This window comes from Pygocentrus nattereri, chromosome 28, assembly GCF_015220715.1.
Source record: "Pygocentrus nattereri isolate fPygNat1 chromosome 28, fPygNat1.pri, whole genome shotgun sequence".
NCBI lineage: Eukaryota > Metazoa > Chordata > Actinopteri > Characiformes > Serrasalmidae > Pygocentrus > Pygocentrus nattereri.
The window spans coordinates 25,556,671-25,571,844 of NC_051238.1; the positions used below are offsets into that span (position 1 = coordinate 25,556,671).

A 15,174-nucleotide genomic window follows, 5' to 3' on the forward strand; every position below is an offset into this window, starting at 1 on the left:
GGCTCGGAGATAAGGAAGCGATGATAAAGCGAGGGAGGAGGGCGGGGGGTGCTGAGAGCATGAGTGGGAGGGGCCAGCGCAAGGGAGGCACCGCCCACAGAGGCCCGCGATTGGTCGGCGGTGGCCTGCGGGAGAGCGAGAGTGAGAGCACGAACCCGCCATGAGTGCTCAGATAGACGGCTTCAGCCAGAGCGCACAAGCCTGCCTGTCACCTCAGATTAGATTTGGCTACTAACCTTTATGGGTATCTGATTATCTTGATAGGTTGTTAAAATAAAGAGAAAAGCTTTAATGACATGTGCAACACACACACACACACACACACACACACACACACACACACACACACACACACACACACATATATATATATATATATATATATATATATATATATATATGTATGCATACAAAATGCCTATATATGAAAAGAAACATACAAAAACCTCACTACATAAATTACCCATGACATATAAATGTTTATTAAAGTGTACCCTATTATATTTCCCATACATATATGCTTTCACGTAATTACTGTATGATATTTTTAACAGCAAATCCCATTTCATCCCATAAATGATTTATGATCCGTTCTGAAGCGTTAAGTGAAATGTACACTTTCTTCTTTCCCGTGTTTACGTGCCTTTGTGCTTTACACTGTGCTGTTTGCTGGTTTAGGCAGGGCTAATAGGACAGATCAATGAAAAAAATCAAAGCAGTCATAGTGATTTATGCATTTCCTCCACATATCCTATATCCAAACATAGCCTACACTGTGTGCTGTAACAGAATGTAAATATTGTGCTTTAGCTGTAGTCCCTTCAGTCAGGCATTCATTATTAATGGATAAAGCGGAGGCTGGTGGCTCATCGCTAGTCCTCCTCGCTGCAGCACTGTTCTGTTGCCCCGGTGGCTCCAGTTCAGCTGACATCAGCAAAGGCGCCCGGCTCTTCACGGCTAACGATGACGTGCTGCTCTAAAGCTACAGACTCACTCAGCTTCACCCCGTTTCCCTTACACATCAACCAGGGGAAGGATTCTGCACACCTGATGCGCTTTATAAACGGTTAGGATAACCGTGGGAACAGCACTGCAGCCCAGTGCAATGACATAAAGAAATCCAAAATGATGGCACGCTCCCAGAATCGTTTTGAAAAGGGAGACGTGGAGCATCAATAGCTGCTGCGCACGCTTTCTCCATTCGCGCCATCCCGTTGCCAGGGAAACTGAGGGGTATCCTGGATACAGCATCCACGGCATGGGACCAGCAAGCCATCATGGAAGGCTGAATCATTTTCAACAAGCACGATGCGCTATTAAAAGCCATGAGCCCTAGAGACGAGGTCCCATTGAACCAAACGGGGTTGCCACTATTTGAAGGCTAATTTTGAGATCATTAAAAGGAAAGGAAGCTGACGATTATAGCAGTGTTTTATCTGTGCATGGCACATCCTCACAACATGGATTCAGTTCAGACAGCCCCATAGCAAGCATCATTTATCAAACAATGACCAGAACATTAAAGAGAAGTACAGTCACTTTATTACAGAGATAGGCGATGGCAGGTCTGTGGCATGGTTGTGTGTGTGTGTGTGTGTGTGTGTGTGTGTGTGTGTGTGTGTGTGTGTGTGTGTGGCAGACAAGAGAGAGCAGTGCTGACTGATAAGCTAAAGAACACTTCACTGTAGAGCAGTGCTCATAAGGATACACGACACCTTCATAAGCTCATCATTATAACTGATTTAAACACACACAAAGCTTTATGAAGGCTTATTGTAGCAGGTACCATCTATCATAAAGGCTGCTTTTGTCATCTTGAATGTCAGGAGACGTCAATTTTTCCTGATACTTGGTTGTGTCGTGATGCTTTTTTGGGTGAAATGACATAGCACTGGCTTTGTAGCTTAATGTATATGTAGTGACATAATGATGATGTGACACAGCTTAAATCTTATAAAAAGTAAAATGAAGCCCCACCCACAGAAAACCAACTGGTTTTCAACCAGCCTGGTGTCACAACTTACACTATATTGCCAAAAGTATGTGGACACTTGACCATCTCATCTGTATGAGCATGTTGGGTTTCTCCATCCAAAGCCATGGACATTAACATGGGTTTAAAAGCCCCTTTGCAGGTATATCAGCCCCCACTTTTCTGGGAAAGCTTTATGCAAGATTCTGGAATGTGTCTGAGGGAAATGGTGACATTTCAGGCAAAAGAGCATCTGTGAGGTTAGGCAATGACGTCGAATGAGAAAAACTGGCTCAAATTCAACTGCAGTGCAGGTGAATTCCTCCATGTCTGAGCTGTGGCTGCAAATCGATACTTCTGTTTCACAATAATAGCACTTATGGTTGGCCAGGCTAGACCTAGCAGGGCAGACATTTCATTTCACCATTTGACTTGTGGCAAGGGGCAAAACAAACAAGGCATACTATGACACTGCCACATTTAAAGTCACTGAGATCTTCAGTACAATCCATTCTATTGCCAGTGTTTTGCTGTGGAGACTGTGTGGTATGTGCTTGATTTTACACACCTCTTAGTAGAGGGTGTCTGCGAAACACCTGAACTTAACGATTAGGAGCAGTGTCCTTATCCATACTTATACATAGTGTATATATACTTATATATTCAGATTCAGATTCCTTTATTGATCCCAGGGGGAAATTGCAGTTGTTACAGTTGCAGCCATTTATGTAAAAATAAACACTTTACTAATAATTTAAGACAATATAGAGAATTTACAGTATGTACACCAGATTTAAGTACTTAAAATACTTATAAATATAAAATATATATAAATATAAAAATATATAGTGTACACATACCTATATGTAGCCGTGTAGTGAACACTATCAGCATTTTGTAACTCTGACAGACACTGGGCTACAAAGTCAATGTCATTTCAACCCCAGGAAGTGTCATGACACAACCAAGGTGTGAAATACAGGGGGACCTGGGAATCTGGGATCTAATTCATTTCTTGGACTCACTCAATGTCTCAAAAAATCCCCCAAAATTCTGGTGGGTCCCAGAAAGTAAATTTACTATAAAATTATGCTAATTCGTTCTCCAGCTTCTTCCACTTAATTCCGAAACTGTCATCACCACTGAGCAAGCTTTTTTGTTTTTTATGGCTCAATCTGATTTGGTCAGTCTCTGAATATGAGACTACACGTTTGGCGAATGGTATTCGGTTCATTTGGCTGATTCCAGGTTGTTTAGTGTTCTTCTGTCACAGCCGCTCAGTGGTAATGACAGTTTGGGAATTTAGTGTAGTTTCGTTTCAGAGCCTGACCAAATCGGCTGTAGGTCCATTGTGATCTTAAAAGTATCCATTTTCTGTTTCGCAAAGTAAGAAGAAAAAAACGTTCAAATGGCTTGAACGTTTCCTATCAAAGGCTTTGCTGAGCAACGGCGTCTTAGCGGTGGTGGTTGGTTAGCGTAGTGGGTGGTGGTTGGTTGGTGTAGTGGTTAACACCTCTGCCTTCTACACTGTAGACTGGGGTTCGATCCCTCACCAGAGCAAGCCCCCTACACTATACCAATAAGGGTCCTTGGGCAAGACTCCTAACACCGCCTTGGCCTACCTGTGTAAAAAATGATCAAACTGTAAGTCGCTCTGGATAAGAGCGTCAGCCAAATGCCATAAATGTAAATGATGCAATGTTTGTGAAAAACCTGAGATGTTATTGTGAAATATTAGAACGCTTCTCAACCAATCAGCTTGCGTGGCCGGAACTAATTGCTTATAAAGTAAATTGGCTCACCCTGTTTGTGCTTTACAGTTATTTTTAACTATGCTCAGAATATCTCAAAAAACTTTACAATATGCTGTAAAATGTGCCCAATTTTGCAACAAACTGGTGGAAAGAGTGAACTACAGCTTGTTGGGTGTTATGTAGCCTTATAAACAGAATCTTATAAAATAATCTTATGGATAAAAAATGCATGAGACTCACTCAAAAATTGCTTTCTTCAATTTTGGATGGTTTACTTTATATACAAGGTGATCATCTAGAAGCAGATGGAACATCTATGATGAGTATGCCAGGTGGCCCATGCAAGCAACATAAGCTCAAAAATGATCACATGGACAGCTCGAATGTTTGAAATAATTTTGTGCATTAATCAATAATTCTGGTATGGTGAGGTGGTCGTAGGTACGCTTTTCCAGTGCTTTACAACGGCTTTGAACACGGCTGGACCAATCAGATTTCAGAACTGGAGATATCTATGAAATATTATGCAAATAAGAAATGAAGAGTTTCATTGCCACTGCAGCATGCAAAGACACATTAAAGTATCAGTGAGTCCTCGATTTAAAAAAATCTGGTATTAAATCTCATGCTCCTTTAATGCCAACGTGACAAATATTAATCTCAGTTTAGCTTCAGTCAAATGCAACACTCCTTTCATGAGAGAGAGAGAGAGAGAGAGAGAGAGAGAGAGGAGAGAGAGAGACAGAGAGAAAGAGAAGAGAGAAGAGAGAGAGAGAGAGAGAGACAGAGAGAGAGAGAGAAGAGAGAGAGAGAGAGAAGGAGAGAGAGAGAGAGAGAGAGAGAGAGAGAGAGAGAGAGAGAGAGAGAGAGAGAGAGAGAGAGAGACAGAGAGAAAGAGAAGAGAGAAGAGAGAGAGAGAGAGAGAGACAGAGAGAGAGAGAGAAGAGAGAGAGAGAGAGAAGGAGAGAGAGAGAGAGAGAGAGAGAGAGAGAGAGAGAGAGAGAGAGAGAGAGAGAGAGAGAGAGAGAGATCAACCAAAAGAGATAAACCACAGAAAGTGGCATCAAAAACAACATTGGACTCACCCGAATTGCTCCTGTCTTACTCCACATGTAGATCCACAATAAAGTAAAGAATACATTTATTGAAATCATGAATATTCAACAATCTCTAAAAATGGGCAGGCCTACCTGTCTTACTAACCCTGTGTGACATCACCCCGTCAAACAAATAGTCATACCACAAAACACCACTAGAGGGCCTTGCATATCCATCAAATATACAGACCTTGCCCTGCTTAACAGCACAAAGAATATAAACATTACATCATCATGGTTGCTGACCATCACTGACACCTTTAGTGCATTTGAACGATAATTTCTATTATCTGTCAAGGATGTGGAGTAAGACAATGTCCGTTTCCTCACTGTATTTCAGAAGGCTGTCAGGGAGGATTGCGCCGGGAGCTTTAATTACCAGTAAATAATGATACAACCTTGATTATTCAAATAACCGTGGAAGGTAAATTAAATCATAGTCTGCTAATTAATATTTACCCAGCAATAAGAACAGCAGGCAATGCATAGTTTAGCTACAGTTCCTCTCGGGACAAAGGATGAGAGCTGTTTTCCACATTAATGATGCCACTTTTCAGTTGCCTGTGTAATTGTGTGAGATTTTTTATAAGCGTTTGGAAAAGAGCATCCGCAGACCGAAGGATGCTCGTCATGTGTCTGAGCTACCTTTACCTCGTAGGAAGAGTGAGCAGGGGCCACTCCTGGTGCTTACGTTTCCTTTCGAGACCATTTTCAGCTTCGGGACAAAAAACAGAAACAGAATATGTTTAACAGACGTCTGAACAAATGAATGGGCAATTTGTGTTTGTTTGATCCAACTGACCCAATCACGTTCAGTGATGTTGAGGTCTGGACGCTATGGTGTGGTCAGTCCACCAGCAGCTTCTTTGTTTGATTTGCAAATGTTCTTCTTACGTTTTCTCAGTAAGGTCTTATTGGCAGCTACACATCCTTTCAGACCCAGAGTAATGTCAGCGGTGGAAGGAGGGACAGGAACGCCTTTTTGTCAGATCTGTAAGAGCAGACCTTGATTCTCTCTTCTCTCTCAACGATGAAAGCTTTAAATACCATTTATGATGGAGACAGTTTCGGTGGTCAACCAGGTCAATTGATAGGAGGCTTATTTTCTCCATAACTCTTAATCACATAACTTATGTTTTGGAAATGTCTGTTTGTTTGTTTGTTATCTTATATTTACCTTTGATGTTTTCCCCTCCTCCCTAACTTGTGCTTATTGGCCATTTTCACTGCACTATACATTTCTATGAATTGAATGGTGGATCATTTACAGTTATTCCTCTCCATTAAAGTGTGGGCAAGGCACGTTTATTTAAATAGCACTGTTGTACACTGTGGTCACCACTTAAAGTGCTTAATAAACAAGAAAATCCAATTCAAATTGAAATATAAGAGACACTAAAGTCTTTTTATGTAAATATAAAGAACTTTGGGAAGTATCTGTATTGATATTGGAACTGAAGCCTAAGATTGACCACTGAACATGGAACGTGTCTTTGCTCACCCCACCTCATAATATACACAGCCAGAACTTATTTGGTCAATTAGATGTAAATTTCAGAGGCAAATGCTACTATTAGACTAAAATCTCTTGCAAAGCTGCTCGACCCCTGTTGAATTTACTTCTGAAATAAAATCACCCTCACATTCAGCTGATGCTTGATTGGACATTGACTTCAGCAGAAAATCCGGGGATTACAGGGACTTAATATGCAGATTTGCTGCTGCATGGCACGAGCATATCACGAAGAACTCATTAGCAGACAAAAGCCTGTGGATTGTACCGTAAATCAAGTGCATATAGGTAAGTCCTTCTTCAAAGACAACTTGCTGGGTCGCCATCTCTTGCCTGCTCGCTCGACACTGTGACGCTGTGCCGTCAAATGGATGCTGTGCACAGACATAGATGTGCAATGGCTGTCACTTGATCCGCATCAGCTCTTCTGCTGCTGTCATCCTTGAAGAGAAACGTCTGATTGCCTGTCATTTTAGCCTTTTAACCTAAAAGGACCGATATAATGGAAACTGAGGCTTCCTCAGTTTTATTCCGAATTTGATGTGTTATTTAAACATTGATTAAAGGCCAAAATGTATAATTCACATCTCAGATCATACAGTCCATATATGGTGTAAAACTAAGCTGTAAAAACACTGGTCGCCTCACAGCGAGGAGGGCCTGGGTTCGATTCCCCGGCCGGGTGACCGGGGTCCTCTCTGGGTGGAGTCTGCATGTTCTCCCCATGTCTGTGTGGGTTTCCTCCGGGTTCTCCGGTTTCCTCCCACAGTCCAAAGACATGCAGTCAGGCCGATTGGACGTGCTAAACTGCCCCTGGGTGTGAGTGTTTGTGTCTGTCTGCCTTGCGATGGACTGGTGACCTGTCCAGGGTGCATCCTGCATTCCGCCCTATGAATGCTGGGATAGGCTCCAGCACCCCCCGCAACCCTGACGGAGAAGTGGCTTAGAAAATGGATGGATGGATGGATGGATGGATGAAAACCAACTCCTTTACATATATCCACCCGCTGCAGTTTAGCCCCGCCCATTCAGGGTGAAGTTATAAAGAGAGTGACCGCTTTTTAAATGAGGCACAACACAAGGCAGCCAATCAGATCAGCCTGTTTGCCCACAAAGGACAAAGAGGGGTTGGAAAGTGGTCATGTAGAAATTAATCATGCTTGTTTTTGGTGCATGGAACACACATTCCATAAGAGAGAGAGAGAGAGAAGAATTAGGATATGGGCCCTTCAAAACAGATATTATTACTCCCAATACATCTTTATGTCCTCACATTAGTTGCCACGTTAACAGGAATGACGGCCTTTTCCAGTGTGCTCTCTTTGGACTATAAAGAGAGGAAAGAGTTTTTTTTTTCCTACCCGAATTCTAACAAGCCCCGCCTCCTGCGCTTCGATTGGCTGGTGGTTTACGTTCAACGGCATTCTGCCGTTCTAGAAGCTGCGCATGAGGGTGATCTATCAGCCAATCATAGCCCAGACGGGGGTGGGGAGGACGCTACTGGCCAATCCTAGAGAGGGAGGCGGGACTTTCCCGAATACGGGTGGGTAACATTTTAAGGCGGGAAAGGCATCATCGTATGCTCACGCGCCCTTCTGCGCGCGAGTAAACGTCCCCTGCGCTGCGTTGGGAAATGGACACAGGCAAGTCCAGCGTTTTGTGTCGACTCTCCGCGTATCCGCCCGCCCAACAGCCCGCCCTTTAATAAGTTTCCAGGCAGCCGTTCCCTTTAAACGACTCGGGTTTTTTTTCCCTCTTTAATCCTGAATTGATGGCTTAAACGGCGGACGCCGCCAGAGCGGCAGGGAGCCGGAGCTAACGGTTACATCTGTCAGACTCCGACCGTTTCTGGCCTCGGTGGCTTTCAAACTTGTGGCTTTTCTCCTGGACGCTGTCTCACACCGCCTCTGCGAGATGCTCCCGGCTCTTGTGGGAAATTTCCAGAACAATTTATTCGCTTCACATCCACACGCGCTGAGAATCCGTTAGGAAGTGACCTTACCTCAGGACAACGCCGACGGCTAACGTCACAGCGCCGGCGTTAGGGCTGTTTCCCCGCTTTGGCGAGAACTTCTTTCAGGGGCTTTTGGAGAGGTGTGTTTCACGACCCCGAGCGGGCGGACTAGGCGGTGAGCATCATGCACGCTTTTCCGACGAGGTGAAACTGAGAGCTGATCTCCGAACATGTACGAGGAGAACCGGAAAAGTAAGTCCGTGTACCTCCCTGTACCCCCCCCGCCCCTCCACCCACACCCCCCCCCCCCTCTCTTTAACGCTCGTGACGTGTGACTTTCTAAACTTTTTGTGTTTTCCCCACTTGGCCCGCCTTTGGGCGGATAAATGAAAGTCTTGAGTAACTTCCAAAGAGGCGGCATCGTGTCAGGGCAACTGAGAAAAGTCTGCTAATTATAGGAGCAAAGCGATGTTCACCACAGTCATCATAATGAGACGTGAAGGTTATCCGCCGCCAGCTCTGCTGGAAATGATGGAGCCGTTTCCCTCTCAAGTCACGTCCTGTGGGCCAGATGTTGCCATCAGCCAGAATCCACGTTGTGCATATTTATCCTTTTTCAGTTTGGGCTTTAGTGCTGACCTGTAGAATAACCTGCTCGGAGTCTCGATACAGCAGTCCAGCCAGGCCGGTGGTTCGTGTTGTGAACTTCAGCTGATGTCCTGCTGGTCAGTCTCAGACTGTAAGACGTCTGCGTAATTCTGCTGCTTTCCAAAGCATTTATCATTAAAGTCATCAATGAACCTCGTGTTCGGTTTGGTCTATAGCATACCCCCAAATTCTGGTTTACGTCAGATCATTACGATCTAGTTGAGACGTAATTCATGGTGTGTCGTAGTCTTTTAACCAGCCTCGTGACCGGAAGGTCGCCGGTTCGATCCCCAGAGCCGACAGCACATGACTGAGGTCTCCTTGAGCAAGACACCTAACCCCCAACTGGGTGCTGTGGATTGGGCTGCCCACCGCTCCGGGCAAGTGTGCTCACTGCCCCCTAGTGTGTGTGTGTGCTCACTAGTGTGTATGTGGTGTTTCACTTCACGGACGGGTTAAATGCGGAGGTGGAGTTTCCCAGTTTGTGGGACTGATAAGGGTCACTTAATAATAATAATAATAATAATAATGAATTTTAATACTTAATACAAACTGACTTCCACTGTTTCCACATGTCCACCCTGAGTATTGTTTTGATGCTTGTAACTGTTAAAGCATCGTGTGGTTTCTGCATATTTTGTAAACGTTATATGTTCTACATGCTACTTTGTTCTAGCTTGTGGGCCAAACACGTCTTTAGATATCACTGCACTATGCACGCTCCCTGACATGCTCTCAGAAATGGAATAAAACTAGAAACTTTGCTCAGATGGTCAGATGGTCAGATGGTCAGCAATCTAGGAGGTGTGAGGTCGGTTGTGTTCTTGACTAATCAGCCTCGCTTTTGTGGTTTGTGAAAAATCGTACAAATTCTAAAATTTGGGTGATTGTCCTTTTTGGTATGACTATTGGTTTGACAGGGTGACCTCACGCACTGTTAGTAGGACAGGTGGGCCTGCCCATTTTTAGAGATCGTTGAATATTCATGATTTAAATAAAGGTGAATAACACCAACTGTTTAAGACAACGCTGCTCTTATTAGAAGGTGATGGATGCTCTTTCTACCACCTACATCACCTCGTACTTGGTCCTGAGTCTGCTATACAGTCATTAGTGTGATTAGCAAGCGCGTGTCATTAAGCTGATGGTTTCCCTCGTCTCACCGTCAGTGCTGGTAGCTACAGGATTCATGATAATCAGCCATTATGTCGTCCTCATCAAAGCCCTGCTGCCAAAACAGACAGACCTACAGGCTTTTCCTCTGTGTTTTGTTTCTGTAGGGGTGTAAAAATAGTTAAGTGGGAATACGGGGACTGTGTCAGTATAAGTCTGCAAAAAATGCGCTTAAATGAAAGCCGAAAATGCCCTGCGATGGACTGGCGACCTGTCCAGAGTGTATCCTGCCTTCTGCCCGATGACCACTGGGACAGGCTCCAGCACCCCCCCACGACCCTGAGGGAGAAGCGGCTTAGTTTATGGATGGATGGATGGATGGAAAACCGAAAAAACACGAACATATTTGAGCATATTTAAGTAGAAAAATCATTTTAATAGATAAAAATGACATCTAATAACAATATTGGACTGTTTAATTTTATACTAACATAAAACAGGATCTGTTAGTTCAAGTGAGTGAGTTAAAGTATCAGCAGTTCAGTAATATGTGAGTAAATTTGATGAAGTACAGTGGCTCCTGTGTTTTACACCGACAAGCCTCTCACAGAAGATCCTACTGTTGAGTAAGATACTATGTATTATTCTAAAAGCAAGTCAATGGAAGGAAAGCATAACCAAAGTGTAATGTAAGGAAAGTATTGATAAAAATGGATGAGGCACATCTCCATGCTCGCAACGTAGAATATTATAGAGCATTCTTGAGTGATTGTAAAGTGATAGTAATAGTGCTGATATATCGCCGCTGTCACATCAGCACCGTTTGTGTTGTGTTTGTGTTTTTACATCATGTTTCATGATAGTAGGAATGATTCTAATGAGATATAATTACTTGTAATAAATTATCCATCCATCCATCCATCCATCCATCGATCGTCTAAGCCGCTTCTCCGTCAGGGGGTGCTGGAGCCTATCCCAGCAGTCTTCGGGTGGAAGGCAGGATACACCCTGGACAGGTCGCCAGTCCATCGCAGGGCAGACAGACAGTCACTCACATCCAGGGGCAATTTAGCACGTCCAATTGGCCTGACTGCATGTCTTTGGACTGTGGGAGGGAACCGGAGAACCTGGGCGGAAACCCACGCAGACACGGGGAGAACATGCAGACTCCACACAGAGAGGACCCCGGTCACCCGGCCGGGGAATCGAACCCAGGCCCTCCTTGCTGTGAGGTCGACAGCGCCACCCACCACGCCACCGTGCCGCCCCAATAAATTATTATATTAGCAAACATTACATTTAAGAATTTTTTTTCCTTCCACTGTAAAATGACCATTTTGCTGTTTTGAGGTTTTACAGTAGGGACGATATGGTCTTTTCTGGAAGGTGGTCTGTTGCAATGCACTGCACACGTTTCTCAAGCCTTTCCCTGTTACAGTGTCTCTTTAACACATACGGCCTTTTACAGCAGGTGCTTTAAGTACCGGCGACATAAAGACTTTCTGACAGCTCACAGCTTCATTTGTGGCTGTCAGATTAGCCACTATTTCCATTTAAAAAAGGCCTCTATCAGACCGCAGGCAGCCTGATAGCTCACCTCATGAACTTCCAACACGGGTTGATTTCTTCCTCCCTCCTGCTCATTTAGCAGCTTATTGGAAGCCGCAGAGCATAACGCTATCTCTCCTTGATACGATTTCCCCTTAGTTCGGCTCAGACTAGAATAATGAACTTATAATTAGTCATCGGTACAGTCAGTACAGTGCATACGCCCCCCCCCCCCCCCCCCCCCTCACTTTCTCTTTCTCTGTCTCTTTCTCCCTTTGTACTTTAGCCAGACTAGCTATTAGCCAGAAGCTAGCCTCGGGTCCACAGGTAATAGAGCGCCTAAAAACCTCTGGCCCACAATCCTTTTCGTTCGCTCACACTCGCTCTGCTTGAGCTGGGAAGTAGGTCACAGCTGTCACAATATGGCTCGCCTCACCTACTGTAGGGCTCTTCTCCTTATCAGAAGCAGCGGTTGATTAGAAAGCCCATCCTTACCGAATGCACTCAGTAACCTCGCAAAGTAACATATTCCCCTTGCTTTGGCTCAGCGATAAATCATGTAGTCTTGTGTACATTAAGGCAACCACTGCTTTAATACTGAGCAGGGCTGTCGCTCTTGATTATATTAGTACTGAAGCAGTCTGGCTGAATATTTTGATGATTAATTGAATGGAAAGGGCAAACAATTAAATTGAACTTGACTGAACAGCAACAAATGATGCATATAATTATGAAGCTTTAAAAACTCCATGTGAGTGAGTCTCGATCTATCAAGTGTAAGTGAACATCAGGCAACACATCATTTACATTTACAGCATTTGGCTGACGCTCTTATCCAGAGCGACTTACAATTTGATCATTTTACACAGGCAGGCCAAGGTGGTGTTAGGAGTCTTGCCCAAGGACCCTTATTGGTATAGTGTAGGGTGTTTGCCCTGGTCAGGGATTGAACCCCCGTCTACAGCGTAGAAGGCAGAGGTGTTACCCACTACACTAACCAAGCACCTCCTCTACAGAGATCACACTTCCGTGTTTTAATGCACAAGTACTGTTGATACTGTTGATTGTATACCTTTTTATTTTATTTCCAATATATTAAGCCTAGAAAAATGTCATATTCTAATTTGTTCCCTTTAGCGGATCCCTTAACTTATTTTTACTTAGAAAATCAGCAAAACATGAAGGCTAATTTGACCAGGAGGTGTTCAAACTTGCATACAACTCTAGTCACACTACGTAAATGCTGCTGCTTTTATTGCTTACTGTTACTCTCATGTCAGGACCTATCTCAGCTCAGGATGATCTCAAAGTGCTCTGCTTGGGATAACACCATACATGCATGGGATACATTGCATGTACGTGCACATCACTGTTTTTCTGGTGAAATTCCTACCAGTTTGATGTGTCCCACATCTGCCTTCCCGTTTGTAAAACATAAACTTCTCAGGCAAGAGTGGAGGGCAGCTTGTTACAAACTAAACCTTTCCTTTCTGTTCTCTACAGGCAATGGGTACTCCAAGGAGGCAGAGGAGGGTGGCGGAGAAGGGGATGAGGAGGAGGAGGAGGAGGAGGAGGAGGAAGGAGGTGGAGAGGGAGATGAGGGGGAGTGGGACGAGGAAGGAAAGCCAAGGATGAACCGCACAGAAACGCTCAACTCCACCACCAGCTCCACGGGAACACAGAAGAAGAAGAGTCAGCATGCCAAGAAGCAGGTTCAGGGCTCCAACCAGGTGCAGCGTGCTCCACGAGCCCTCTACTGCCTTAAGCTGAACAACCCCATCCGCCGAGCTGCACTGTCCATCGTTGAGTGGAAGTATCCTTCACAAGCTCAGCCAGCCGCCACAGTATTCTCAGCATGCTTTACTTAGAATTGAACAGAAAACTGTTAACTGTTAGCCTCTGAATTACATTAATAAACCATTGAAATATGTGACTATATTATGCAAATTTGAAACCACTACAGGTTTTAAGATGAGGCAGACATGAGCAAATGTTTTCTCAATGCTGCTCTTACCAGCTTTCGAGCACTGGAACAAAAAAGTAAGAGCAGTTCTTGTTACGTTTGCTTTCGCTCAGGTTTTCTTGCATTTATTTATGCACTTATTGTCAGACAGCCTGTGAAAACTACTGTATTGTGTATTATCACAGATGGAAAAGCAATGCCATCTCTAAAAGAATGAATGAAATACTTTTAGGAAATGCTCTGACTGAAGAAGTCATTAGGTGTTTGATAAAAAGCAGAACTGGTTGAAAAACAGATTGGTTGCATATCCTCATCAGAAGTCGGTGATTTGGTTTTGATTGAAGGCGTCATGAATCATGAATCCATTCTGTTCAAGGTAACAACACCAGTCACGCTGCTGAGAAGATCAAGACAGACTTATCACACAGAGAAGCTTTTGGTTTTCTTAGAACAATGGCCTGATCGTCCCAGAGCCTAAAACCCAACATCATTAAATAGGTTTTGGATTACTTAGATAGTAACAGAAAATACAGCCAATTGCTATTATCCCTACAGATGAACTTAAAACAAGACTCCTGAACAGAATGAAACGAATAAAGGCAAAGGGAGGACAGTTGTTGAGTTGTTGAGGCTTCTGTCTAAATTTCTGTTAAATATATGCTTATAATGACTTGTACTTAATTGGCATTTTTGTTTGGAATTAAATAAATGAAAGGGGCGGCACGGTGGCGTGGTGGGTAGCGCTGTCGCCTCACAGCAAGGAGGGTCTGGGTTCGATTCCCCGGCTGGGTGACCAGGTCCTCTCTGTGTGGAGTCTGCATGTTCTCCCCGTGTCTGTGTGGGTTTCCTCCGGGTTCTCCGGTTTCCTCCCACAGTCCAAAGACATGCAGTCAGGCCGATTGGACGTGCTAAATTGTCCCTGGGTGTGAGTGCCTGTCTGTGTCTGTCTGTCTGCCCTGTGATGGACTGGCGACCTGTCCAGGGTGTATCCTGCCTTCCGCCCGAGGGCTGCTGGAATGGGCTCCAGCACCCCCCCCCGCGACCCTGATGGAGAAGCAGCTTAGAGAATGGATGAAAGGACAATCTCTGGCTTTTGCACTGTCATGCAAATGTTCACTGACTATCTTATTCATCAACCTTATTAAGCAACTGTCATCAGTTTATTAAGTACAATGAAAGGCACTGAAATATTGCCTGTACTAATCAATTGTACAACCCAGAGATTAGGTTGGAAAATGCTGGAGTATATTCATGCAAAAATCAGCTGAGGTGTTCGAGGAAATTTTTATTTGGCTTGAGGAGTTGGTTGGTCAGAATCAGATAAAAGTATATTTTGAGCTGCAGTGTGATGATGCATCTACTTTTAAAATTCTGTTTAATTCTAGAAGCAACACAGTAATCCCGTACAGGATTTTTCCCAGCTGTGGTTTGTTCAGTATTAAGGATTAATAGGGCACGTGCTTAAAGGCAGCCAAGACATGCTGATCTAGGATCAGTTTTTCTCTGTCAAATTCTGACGTTGCTCTACATAAAACTAAACCAAGCAGGTCAGAATTTAGGGTAATTTCTTCTGAAGTTTTGTTATAGGAACGATCTAACATCAGCTTCTTTT

General features: G+C 44.0%; 1 protein-coding gene across 3 annotated transcripts in view; it reads left to right on the plus strand.

The window, feature by feature from the left end:
- Positions 1 to 7,911: 7,911 nt before the first annotated feature.
- The window catches only part of cacna1fb (calcium channel, voltage-dependent, L type, alpha 1F subunit), a 56,007-nt gene continuing 48,744 nt past the window's right edge, over positions 7,912 to 15,174 (plus strand). For 2 of the 3 annotated variants that reach the window (XM_037535829.1, XM_017714745.2), the window contains exons 1-2: positions 7,912 to 8,542; positions 13,103 to 13,412. In XM_037535829.1, the coding sequence (XP_037391726.1) occupies positions 8,521 to 8,542; positions 13,103 to 13,412 (332 nt within the window). In that variant the 5' untranslated portion in view covers positions 7,912 to 8,520. Of the gene's footprint in view, positions 8,543 to 13,102; positions 13,413 to 15,174 lie in introns of those variants that run through there. The other variant, XM_037535830.1, reaches the window with a different exon arrangement.